This window comes from Apostichopus japonicus, chromosome 20, assembly GCF_037975245.1.
Source record: "Apostichopus japonicus isolate 1M-3 chromosome 20, ASM3797524v1, whole genome shotgun sequence".
Classification (NCBI taxonomy): Eukaryota; Metazoa; Echinodermata; class Holothuroidea; order Aspidochirotida; family Stichopodidae; genus Apostichopus; species Apostichopus japonicus.
In genome coordinates, this window is record NC_092580.1 from 4276612 (window position 1) to 4289051 (window position 12440).

The 12440-nt window shown below is 38.8% G+C and overlaps 2 protein-coding genes across 8 annotated transcripts in view; one reads left to right on the top strand and one right to left on the bottom strand.

The window, feature by feature from the left end:
* LOC139961432 (dnaJ homolog subfamily C member 2-like) overlaps positions 1-12440 on the bottom strand; it is a 118632-nt gene that overhangs the window by 62371 nt on the left and 43821 nt on the right. Inside the window, exon 18 of one of the 7 annotated variants that reach the window (XM_071960588.1) lies at positions 6348-6472. The exons of the other annotated variants lie outside the window; for them this stretch is intronic. Within the exon in view, the coding sequence (XP_071816689.1) occupies positions 6363-6472 (110 nt within the window). The 3' untranslated portion in view covers positions 6348-6362. Of the gene's footprint in view, positions 1-6347; positions 6473-12440 lie in introns of those variants that run through there. 7 annotated transcript variants of the gene reach the window in all.
* The window catches only part of LOC139961434 (uncharacterized), a 30342-nt gene continuing 24646 nt past the window's right edge, over positions 6745-12440 (top strand). Inside the window, exon 1 of the mRNA XM_071960601.1 lies at positions 6745-7312. The gene's annotated coding sequence lies outside the window, so the exon portion shown is untranslated. The remainder of the gene's footprint in view (positions 7313-12440) is intronic.

Below are 12440 nucleotides of genomic sequence, written 5' to 3' on the forward strand. Positions count from 1 at the left end.
TTTGCAATTTTTTGCTTCATTTTTTCGATGAAGCCTTGAATTCAAAAGTGCATTGAAACAAAGAAAAGCAAGATGTACCCCATTTCAAAGATCAATCAAGTACAGGAATGGAAGGGACAGTAGAGCTTACAGAGAATGTGTGTGACGATAACCACCCATACTGTGATCCATTTGCTGGAGTTGAGTTTCACTGAAACAACCATATTTAGTATTCAGGAACAAGATATTGACAGGGGTAGTTAAAGTATTGTGGAATATGTTTTCCTCTCAATGAATGTGGTTCACCTACCACTAGAATACATCTCTTTAAATATTGTCAAGATATGAATACATTGATTGACTCGAAGATGATTATCAATGTGAATAAAAACGCAGCATAAAAGAAACAATGCAAATAATTAAAAAAAATATTATATATATATATTATATATAAATAAAATAAGTAAAACCACAACCTTGTCCATCCCTTATTGGTGATGATGACTATCAACCCCTTTGTGGGTCTGCTCAGGGGCGTAGCAGGGAGCAGCAAGGCCCCAGTGCAGCAATAGAAATGGGGTCCCAAAGAGAGTCCACCTTTGCATTCGCCTAACCAGGGTTTGGAATTGGATGAAATGAAGTTTAATAATTGGCACCTCTAAATGCCCTGATATTGCACTCTCAGGTTTTCCATGTTGATATTGAATTACCCAGTGTGGTGGGTATTGGGAGCGAACTTTAAGAGCAGTATTGAATACTAAAGAAAATGAATAAAAATCATTTCATTGTTAAAACTTCCCATAGTTTGACCCTAAAGAGTACATGGGGCCCATTTAGTTTACTTTCTACAAGTTTAATGCCAATACTAGCCGCTTCACTGGCCTACTTCTGTAGGCTGGCTTTGGCAGATGGGAGGTTGTTGTTTTTTGGGGTGCTTTTCACCGGGCCCCTGTGCAACCACACCGGCCTAGTCACAACACTGGGCCATGGTTTTCATGACAGTGTGCATGTATGTTTGTATGACATATCGTGGCTAGTACTGAACATATTTTGGCCACAGTTTGGTTGATTCAAAAGATGTGTTGGAAAAGGAAGAAAAAGAAATGGATGTTGGTTGAGTAAAGTTAAGGGGTGAAAAACGTCCCGTGGTCTCCAAAAGGTCAAGTGCCCAAACACCTGTTGGAACAGTCAGGTTAAAAGATTTAGTGTACAACGAAAAAAAAATGCAAGTAACTCCATAATATCGCTTTAAATTTCCACGACAATGGATTCGTCAATTCAACATTTTGGAATAAATGTTCTGAACTATTGCCTGGCTTACAGTTAGTCATTCCGACAGTCATGTTAACCCCCCCCCCCCCAAGAAATATAAATGAAAGAAAACGTGTCGCTTAAAAATGTTCATGTCACTAATCTTGTAAACAGAACATTGAGGTCATCAATTTGTTGGCCCTACTGAGGGCTACCTTATGTATTTATTAACAAGACAGAAACCTCGGAAGAAATGAAATAGCTCGGTTTTATCTGACTGTTGGTCACAATGTTACCATTATATTAATTCTCATATGAACATTTCAACATTGGAAAGAACACAGAAGACTTCGTATGACCTATAGGTCACCTGATGCCATAACAAAACAATGGAGGCAGAGGCATGGGGGGGGGGGGGCAGCTGCCCTCCCAGTGTTGTGACTACCCTAAGAACCACAAGTGCCCCTTGTTCAGGGACAAAAATTAATGTTACCCGCACGGCAACGTGACAGTTTCGGTCCAGTGTAACAGAAGTGTTAGACACCACCATCTATCCCAGAAAATACACACACAGCTTTCTACCGTCGGTAATTAGACACTAGTGTACAGTCAGTATGTACAGCTGCGGTCAATACCCACAGCACAGTGTATAAACGATACAGCGATGGACATTTCAGGTCCAGCTAAAGATAACAAGGTATCACGTTTCATTACTGTCTGCATTTTGTAGCGACACGAACAAAACGTCACTTGCAAGCAACATAAAGTTAACTTTTTGGGGCGAGTCTTCAATGCCTTTAAGCATACAGCGTTCACACACAGACCCTCATGCAAGAACAAATATGTGGCAGGCGTTGCAGACTAATTGGTACAAAGAGGTCATTTTACGACCAAGGCAGGTCGATTACGTAACCTCAAGAAACTTTTCCATGATAGCGTGCTATAGTTTGGGTCTATACAGCAGACATTTAAAGGGCATTACAGTACTGGTCAAATGATATATTGCTTAATTAGGAGTGTTTAATTAGACAATTCTATGTCACAGTGAGGTTAAATGGTTTGAGGGATGAGGGATGAGAGTAAAAGTGATTTGTTGAGGTTTGAGGATATATTAGTGACCATCATTTAACTATTTACCATATTATTTATATATATATCAATATCGTTGACTTCGAAAGATATACAATTCATAGAGACTTCAACTTATGTAACGGCGTTATTGATTTGATGTCTCTTGCTTGGTACGATCCATTTTGGCACGTAGTTTCTCAGTAGAGCCCCGAAGAGTGAAAACACATATGTTTTGCATAACTCTGACGTAATACACGTGACTACTTCTTTTATTCTAAGAGTTAAAAGTAAATTGAATTTAGTCGATATTTAAAAGTCACGCACTAATTGTTTATTTGTAGATCGAATATATAGGTCCCTGACTGCGAAAATGGATTCCGCTTGAAACATTTTGTTGACAGTAGTTGTCGAAGCTAATGTGGTAACACATGATCTTGATGGAGATGGTATGTATATCACACACAGATACCAGAAATGAAGAAAAAAATAAAGGAATTATGAAGGAAGGTTACCTGTACAAAATATGAAAAAAAATGTTGCTTTATTCAGCCTACACGACCCGTTGCATACGCCGCAAATCTGCCCGTTTACCGGATGCCAATATATAGGAACTTGTTGCCAAAATTAAATCTGGGGGTATCCTTCTCCAATCGGCTATGGAAATGCTGCAGTCTGCTATGTGTTGGACCGTGTTTAGTTTTGAAATGTCCCAGAATAGACCCCTAATATGCTAGAAATTAAAATAATGGTCACCAATGCGTCAACTTCAACAAGCATTTTGCTGCCACCCACAAAGTATATTTAACCCCTCATTCCGACGTTGTCTTGTCTAATTTAACACGCCTCGATGTCTGGAAATAATTTGGAGATTCAGAGCCACGAAGGAAAGTATACTTTTCGAAACCCTTTAAGCAATTTTAAAAACAAGCTTAACTTTGGGGCCAATGCACTGATGACCTTTAAACCTACGAATTTGTGACATTGTGAAAAAGTAAATCGACATGTTTGCGCTGATGTACTGTCGAGACGTAAATCGAGATGTTAAAAAACAGTGATTTTACTGATTTTACTGACAATTTAAATGAAATATTCTATCAAAAATATAAAATATTTCTAAAAAGAAAAGTATACATTTTGATGAAAGTCTAACACATATAGAGGACTTTGACAGCTCAGAAAACATTGTCAATTAAACATCATGAACACTATCGTAAAACAAAAGTAAAGATTTTGAGCAAATCTATGGTTAAATATCAATCAGCTATATCTTGAATTTAGGGTCAAGATATGGAGATAGGGTTTTCTGTCGCATCGTCTGCCGCCGGAAATTACCTCTCAGACTTTGGGAGGGGGACAGGGAAGGATGACTCAAGTGGTTTAAATACTACGAGTATCCACTGAAACCCATCTGATCCACGTGTTTTTTTTTTTTTAACCAGTCCCACAATATCTGAACGTGCATGCACTTCAGCATTATTTCACGATTGGCACAGTAAACATGTTCATTGCCTCATGTATACAATAACACACATGCACAAAACAAAACCGCATTCCTCCCCTCACCATGTCTTTAGTCTTAATGCTGTCAACGATCTATGCCATGCACCGTGGAGGACTTTAAGAAGGCAAATTTGCTTAGCTTTGGGGCGACGATTGTGGGTTTTTACCGTGCTACTTCTGGTACCGTACTAATTTCTGTAATCAACAAGAGAATCTGCATTCAAACTGAAATCGCATTTAAATCCCCCCCCCCTTTTTTATGGAGATATTTGAGGGCGTATATCCCGTTGTTTTGCAATGACCCCTTCCCCACCCCTCCTCGTCTCTTCCTGGACCTTATTAGACGACCGTTTCCTTCTGATACAACTCGACATAAGATGGCGTGAATCAAATATTAAATAAAATAATCGGAGTTTTACCAAGTAAGTTAGGGTAGGCCTAATACTTACGTCTTCGGATATCCCCTCGATGGTATCGTACTTTGCCAAAATCTTCTGTTGATTGTAGCGTTGCTATGGGAACGTAAATAACCGCGGCAAGAACACAGGGAATCTATTTTTAATGGGTTTGTTTCTTCTTCTTTTTAGTTGCGGATATAATGTTCTACTTAGGGATATTAAATACACGTCGTCCACAATCGGTTCAATACGCATGCGCCACTATATTCCATGTTTATGGCAGGGTTTTTTCCTTAAAGAATACACAATATTATTGTTTTTCTTGCTTGACATACAGTAATAATTGTTTGTTGTTGACTCCGAATCGTTTTACTGCCGATCCGTGTAGTTACCGGAACGCGTCGTGTGCAAGATTTTCATTGGTGCAAATAATAAGGTTCCTAAAGCGGGGAGTATCACGTGATGCAGCTTTTCGAAGGCTGAACTTATAAAGGAATGGTAAGTGAGTGTTGGTTGGACTCAGTTTGTTAAGAGGAAAATAGGAAAATGACACAGCTCAACTTCAAGAATCACGCTAAAAAATATCGACAATGATGATGGCGTATACAGGAAAACTTACCGTCTGGATACAAATGACGTTACTATGGTAACCAATGCATCCCTGCATTGAACTGCAGGCTTCTTTGTATGATGTCGATAGAAATGTTATAAAATATGTATAACCTATTAAATGTGAAATTCAATAATGCAAAATCTAACTCAAAAGGGGGATATTTTACAGCAATGTATATGATATTTTGTCATCAGATATACGGATCAATATTTTAAGCACATTTACATAAATGGGGACTGCGTTTTTGTTTTGTCGGTCATTGATCTTTCACTTCTCGGTGAACTCTCGCAAAACACATGGTTTGCAGCCTGGTTTATCAGTTATTTGGGAATAATGATATTTTGTCACTTAATATCTCCATCGACCCGAGTTGTTTTTATTCCTATATACACATCACAATTGTTATCAAACAGAGGGGGTTAACAATACAGTCCCCTCGGGAACTTATAACTGTCCTGTGTTCTGTATAGCACTTCATTTAAAGTGCATTTCCCACAATCACATGCGGGTGGACAAAGGAGCCGTCGCACATTTTTCTCAAGAAATTACAGAACGAACCAGGTTACTGCTGTCATTAATGACAGATTTGATTTAAGGTTCTTGAAATATGTGTTTCATAACTAATGTCATACAAGGTTCAGTTGCCGTGCGTATGACTTTCCATTAAATGTACTTGTTTCAAATCCAGTATACTATAGGTTTAATTGATAAAGTTTCTTTTTTTTTTCTGGTATGGAGGTGGCGTTTGCAAATACTTTATCTAAAGTAGTTTAAAAACAAACTTAAAAAAAATAGAAGCTACACTAACACGAGCTTACAACGGCAATAAAGTTTCAGTGTCAACACTGTGAACATTCTACCTTAAAACCTGAAAAAGACAAACCAATCAAAGAAATTGTAAAAGGGACCAGATCCTATAGTGGCACATATATGACATCACAGATTTACAAAATGGCGGCCTGAAGCACAACTTTTAACTAGGAAATCTCCCAAACGAAACAAGATACTGTTTAAGGGAGTCAAAAAGCTAAATGATGGCGGTTGTGTTTCTGCCTCCTTAAAAGGCGATCTATATACAGGAGTTATTAATAGAAGGAAAGATCACATGATGTAAAAAGCTTTGTTCCTAAATAGTCATAAATTTGAGAATAATATTGTTCGAGATTTTGCAAATAACTGGCAGGAGAAATTCAAACCCTTTACCCCGTACGACTGCCCTCTCCAAGATGGTAAACTTTGTGGAAAAAAGTAGGTTCATGACGTGTTGGAGTAAAAAAAAGCACACAACACATTGGTACGTGCTTTGGCTCCCTATCTGTTCTTCTTGGTACTTCTCAGGCGTGCGTGACTTTGATAATATTTCGCCTTGGTCCGCATAATGAAGACATAACTTTATCCTCCTCCACCCCCCCCCCCCAACCCCATATTCCCTCATCTGAAGCCAGTGAGGTAATAGCAACGCATGTCTGCCCAGGATGCAGGGAGGAAGAAACAAATTCGGAATAACACTGAATAATTGCCCAGATTTAAAAAAAAAAATACTGAGGTGTTTAAAGGTGAAAATATACCCAGACTATACATTGTGTTCCAGGAACCAAAACTGCGAGGATCGTCAAATGTGTCTTTCTTTTCGTTTTTGAAGTCTTTTGGGATTCTTTTACTGAAAGAGATCGAGTTCTCCAAGTGATTTCTCTCAGTCACAATACTTTGTTTACATTCAACTCTATCAGTCTTACCCCTGGGTAGGGTCAATTTTCATGTCACCTTTTAAGTGGAAGTTATAGGAGAAAATACCCCCCCCCCCCAACCCCGCCAAAGAAAAAAAGGATCAGAGGAAAAAACTTCGTCATCCGGCCGCCGTTTCGACGTACAATGACGAAAGAGATATATAAACATCCATGTAAACGTGTCTAGAATGTGACGAAATTTTGACACGTGCCTCGGCTTCACATTTGTTTCTATATAGGGAACGTACAGGGGTTTCTATCAAACCCTATACGTCACAATCTTCGCGGTTGGTCTGGAGACAGATAAATATTTTTTCTTCTCCTTACTTTCTTATTTATTAATCTGAAGCCAATGTGAAGTATTATCATAGAAAACGAATCCGACATGGGCTCTAGCGATGTTTTACTGAATCGAGATAACATTACAAATACTCTTTCTTCGTTCACAATACTTTGTATACATTTTAAAGCATCTGAGTCTTATGCTTTTGAGGTCAATCTTTGACTATCAATTTTGGAGTATACAAGCAGAAAGGGGAAGAAGTTATAAACGGAAGAAGAAGAGGAGGTGGAGGAGGAGGAGGATAAAAGAAGAGCGAAAAGTTGGTTATTCGGTGAACAATGACTATGAGAGGTACTCTGTGTATTAGAGGTTGCTTAGATGGTGACTGACATCCCTACCAACACCTCTTCCTCTTATATATTCTTAAAGTGAAGTTATAGCGGTAGCCAACAATTTGATGACTCCCGACAGATGCACATCAAAGTGTGAGGTAGGCCTATGTTATTTTTTTCTTTTCCGTTTCTCATTATTTCAGGTCTATAAACCCATGTATGCATCATGCACTCAAAGTACCACGATCACTCGGTAATTTCTCAAATTCCGTTTGATTGGCTTATTCGCCTTCCAGCAGTAATATCACTAATATGACATTTAAAACTAACCTTCTTATCGGGTTAATAAATCGTTAAGTATAGATATCGTATATAATATATCATCCTTAGCATATACCCGAGTGTCCTCTTATCAAAACATGTCAGTCATTGCTCTTGTTTAGGAAATATGTCACCTTTTGTCTTTACATCTAAGCAGATACCGCATGCAGTATTTAATCAGAGATGATCTTTGAGTGGGATCTGTAATTGTCAATAAAATGTTATGTTTATCGCTTGTATTAACTACTGGCCAAGGTAGACCTCCTACCGGCGCTCACAAGACGAGGCGTGATCAGTGCAGAGTACGAATAGTTTAGTGTTTTTGCATCAAATATTATAAAAACAAATGTTACATTATTTTTTCAACCACCCCCCCCCCCCTCCCCTCTCACTATCTTTCCATTCTGAAAAGGAAACAAGGTTAAGAATAAACAAATCATTCATTACATTGACTCAAGTTTGTGGGATAAAAAATAGACCCGGCAAATTTCATTTGGCGCGGCGGGGGTGGGGGGGGGGGGTGGGTACATTACATGGGGGATGCGTTGCCTCATGCTCACTCAGCAGCTCCTCTCCTTCCTTGGTGACGCAGGCTACTGCGGATATCTAGCTATACGCGAATATTAAAGGCACTGAAGACTCGCCCCAAACCGCGTGCCGCTCTCTGAAAAAGTTAACTTTCCGGTGCTTGCAAGTGAAGTTTTCTTCTTGTCGCTACAAAATGCAGACAGTAATGAAACGTGATACCTTGTTATCTTTTATCCAGACCTGAGATGTTCTTCGCTGCTATGTATACACTGTGTTGTGGGTATTGACTGTAGCTGTATGTATTGACTGTACACTAGTGTCTAATTACCGACGGTAGCTAGCTGTGTGTGTATTTTCTGGGATCGATGGTGGTGTCTAACACTTCCGTTACACCTCATTCGAAACTAGGTCAGATTACCGGCATGAGACGTTTCTTTGTGCGTCTTCTTTGTGAGTCTTCATACTCTTTAAGGAGCTGGATCAGACTGATGCAAATTAAAGTTACCAACTATCGCCAAGTGATACATACCCACCAGCCTTTGTTTTAAAAGATGCTTGATTCTAGTTTTGCCGGCTTTTTTGTTTGTCTATTATGATCGAACGGGATTGTAATTTATAACACTTAGTTAACGAGCGAGAAATTAATCAATATTTCGAGTTAGCATTTAGAATCAAATGAAATTGTAAAATCAAGTTCAAACTGAATATAGAAACCTTTATGCTTCGTTATTCTTTCATTGGGCGATTATGGTATCTTCGAACAACATTATATCAAAGTATTACAGCGATCAAAGTGAACTCGAAATGCCTATGTAGATAATATTTGATATAACATTGCAATAAACATATCTTCTATAAATCGGACGGAAAGTGAAATATACCGCTGGAGCACAATCAAATATAAGGAGGTTGAGTATCAGTTTATTGTCCTAGCCCCCCCCCCCCCCCCCCTCAAACCCATTTTCATAACCTTCCTGTATCGTTCCCTTCCCAATTCTCGCTACCACCATGTGCGCACGCGCAAATGCAGGCCAGTCACCATGAATTCTGAGTTGGAGGGTGGGGGGGGGGCACGAACAAATTTAAGTTGGGGAATGATCGATTTAAAAGAGGGTCACAATATTTGTGTCCTGTAACTTGTAAGGTTACAGCCGCAACAGCGCAACAAATTTATTTATTTTGTATACGTCGGCGCTGAAATAATTGTTGTGTCACCAATAGTGCAGTGTGTCAGCATTCTGCAAGCTAGACTATAAAAATACAAGTAGGCTATGAATCACACTCAAATGGCTTGGTACTACTTTGCACAGACAGCGACATCATCACGGTACTGTATCGGTTCCATTATTACAATTATAATATTGGGAAGAACCTCCCTGACGCGTGCCCATTCGTGGCTATACGAGCATGCGTGTTCCTCTTTCCTTTCCACAACCCATCCCTTCCTCCCTCGTCCCTTCCTGGTTGCGGGCCTGCGTGTTCTCCCTTTCATTCCACAACGCCCCCTCCCTCGTCCCCTTCTTGGTTGCGAGCCTGCGTGTTATCCCTTTCCTTCCACAACGCTTCCCCCTCCCTCCTCCGTGCCCTTCTGATTGCGGTCCTGCGTGTCCCCCTTTCCCTTCCACAATCCCTCCCTCCCTCTTGCTTGGTGATGCATGGTACCTTATTGGGTGGGTCGACCATGTTCACTCGCTTCAAATGAGTTTTATATATACAAAGTCATTGCAAACCGTTCCGGGAACACCCCTACTCTTAGATCCCTCCCCCAGGACAGTATCACAAATAACCCTAAACCTCCTGCTGTCATAAAAATCTTGATCAGCCCCTGTATTTTTTTTGTAGTTCAAGTTATAATTAGTTGCCGAATCAGCTATGAGTTAGTTTGTGAAGGGAGGGTAATGGGCACAAATTTATCAACAAAACCACAAACGTACCGACCATAGGCATACGAGGTGGGGGTGTCTTCCCCCCCCCAAAAAAAAAAAATCTGAACACCTAAGATACGGGCAAATAATCTGTGCAAATTAGGGCAAATGATAGCACCATTTTTCATATAATCCCCCATATATAAACACAATTTTCAAAGGGGAGGGGATACCCCATTAGACCCCTCCCCCAGGAAGGCAGTCTGAAGTCGGGCAACAGTTCGAAATAACATATATATTTATTCGAGATGAGTTATCTACCATTAATGATGATGCGACCATATTAACTTTGCCTCTCTGGAATAATGGGCTGATTGAAATTGGTAACAGTCCAGTGTATTACAAGCGCTGGTATGACAAAGGTATCCGTTTTGTTTGCGATTTTGTCACAGTTGATGGCAGGTTTTATAGTTTTGACAATTTCATCCAAAAGTATCTTGTTTCCACGAATTTTGTAGAATATTATGGTATTATTAACTCCATTAAAACTTTTTGGAATGGACCTGCTCTGGATGGGAATATGGATATTGCTTTTCCAAACAATTGCTACTTTAACAAAATGCTTTACAATGGTATGTTCCGTTCGAAAGATATTTACAACAAGTTACTACAGGATTCGAAGTTGATTCAGAAATCCTATACGAAATGGTGTGGTACCCTCGATATTACTGAGGAAGATTGGTCTTTTTATTGTTCAGTGCCATTCAAGTGTTCTGGTGATGTTAATTTGAGGTGGTTTCAGTATAGGCTGCTTCAGAGGATTATCCCGTCCAATAAGTACTTGCATTTAATAAAAGCAATTACTCATGACACCTGTACTTTTTGTCATAGGTATGTTGAGACAATTGAACATTTGTTCTATTATTGCCCACTCTCAGCTAGGCTTTGGAATCATCTCCAAACTTTGTTAAACAATATAGATATTGGTATACTACTAGACATTAAGACAGTGTTGTTTGGTGCGGACATTGCCAGAGAGCTGAATTTGATTATAATTTTAGTTAAGAAATTCATTTTCAACTGCAACGTACGGAAAGAAATTCCACTGCAGAATAAGTTACTATTGTTTCTGAGGGACTATTTTCTATTACAAAAAAACATTTTGTTGCGTAATATGAAAAGCAGTGTTTGGAGGAAATATTGGTACCCTTGGTATAATTTTTTACAACTTCAGAATGTATTAAAATAAATACTTTTTAGTTTTTTCTAGGAATTTTCACTAAGTCACCATTAGAGTGCTATATTATGTTAAGTTATAGTTGCAAGAGAAATAAAAAAAAAGAGAAAAAAAAAAAAAAAAACAGTTCGACTTTCCGTCAAGAACGGTCCTGCCCCCTCCCCAACCTTGGCGGCAAGTAGTTCTACCCTTCCCCCTCCCTCCCACCCCAGTCAGAAATGAACCTTTCTATAGTTACCCCGTTATAGTAGCTGTGATTGCCATCCCATCACCACCCCACCACTATTATAGCCTATTCTATATTAAGTAGGGCATATGCTTAAAGAAATATCAGCTTGAAGCATATCAACGATGTTGATGCACGCTAGTCTACTGAACCGGTACTTCGAATGCATCTGTCGGTCTGTCCATTGATGTAGTGGGTTGGTTCTGTCCCTAAATACCCTTTCCCTTCGTAGAGCTTGTTGGTTTTCTCTTTCAAGCAGCCCAAAAGCCATATACATAGCCATCATTGGCATCCATATTAAACACCTAAATAAGCAATGATGTGTTTTGATTGAAATTTCCCGCCTAATTGACATGTGACACTTAAGAACATACTTAAGAATGATCCTGATCATTCTTAAAGTTAAGAACGATTTCAGGACAAAGATAAGAATGAATTCTTCTTAAGTTGCTTTATGAAATAGAAGATAAGAATGTTCTTAAAGTTAAGAACAATTACAGACTTAAGAATGATTATTCTTCTTAAGTCCTAGATAAGAATGTTCTTAACTTTTATGAAATAGGGCCCTGGACATTAAAAAATTATAAACAATAATACTCTTTCGCTAGCTATTCTAAAGAATTTATATGTTATGATAGGACTTCCGTCGTCAATGTAAAATATTTATTCAGCAATTCAAACTGACTTGATTGAAAATTAATTAATAGCGATTTTAATTATCTTACGAATGGGAAAGATCCATTACGGAAATAAACAAAGATGATAATTGCTTGTGGATGAAAGATCAAAACAGCCATTTGTGTTCAACTCATCAAACTTATGGGAAGAATAACATGTATAACTTTTGATACTCTTATCAAGAAACGTCTCACTTAGCGTCCGAGTATAATGACTTCAATTTGTTTCCCCATACTCTGTGGGTGTGGGGGGTTGGGGGTCTATACTGGTACACATACCATAAGTGAATTTAGGGTGTATATATATTGTGATATACTGGCAGTACTTTATATATCTCTCTCTCATTTGGTAATGCTAAATGTAAAATCCTGTCATGAGCGATGACGGATTTTAAGGAAATTTGTGTACGTTAGAACACTGTAGTGATCAAA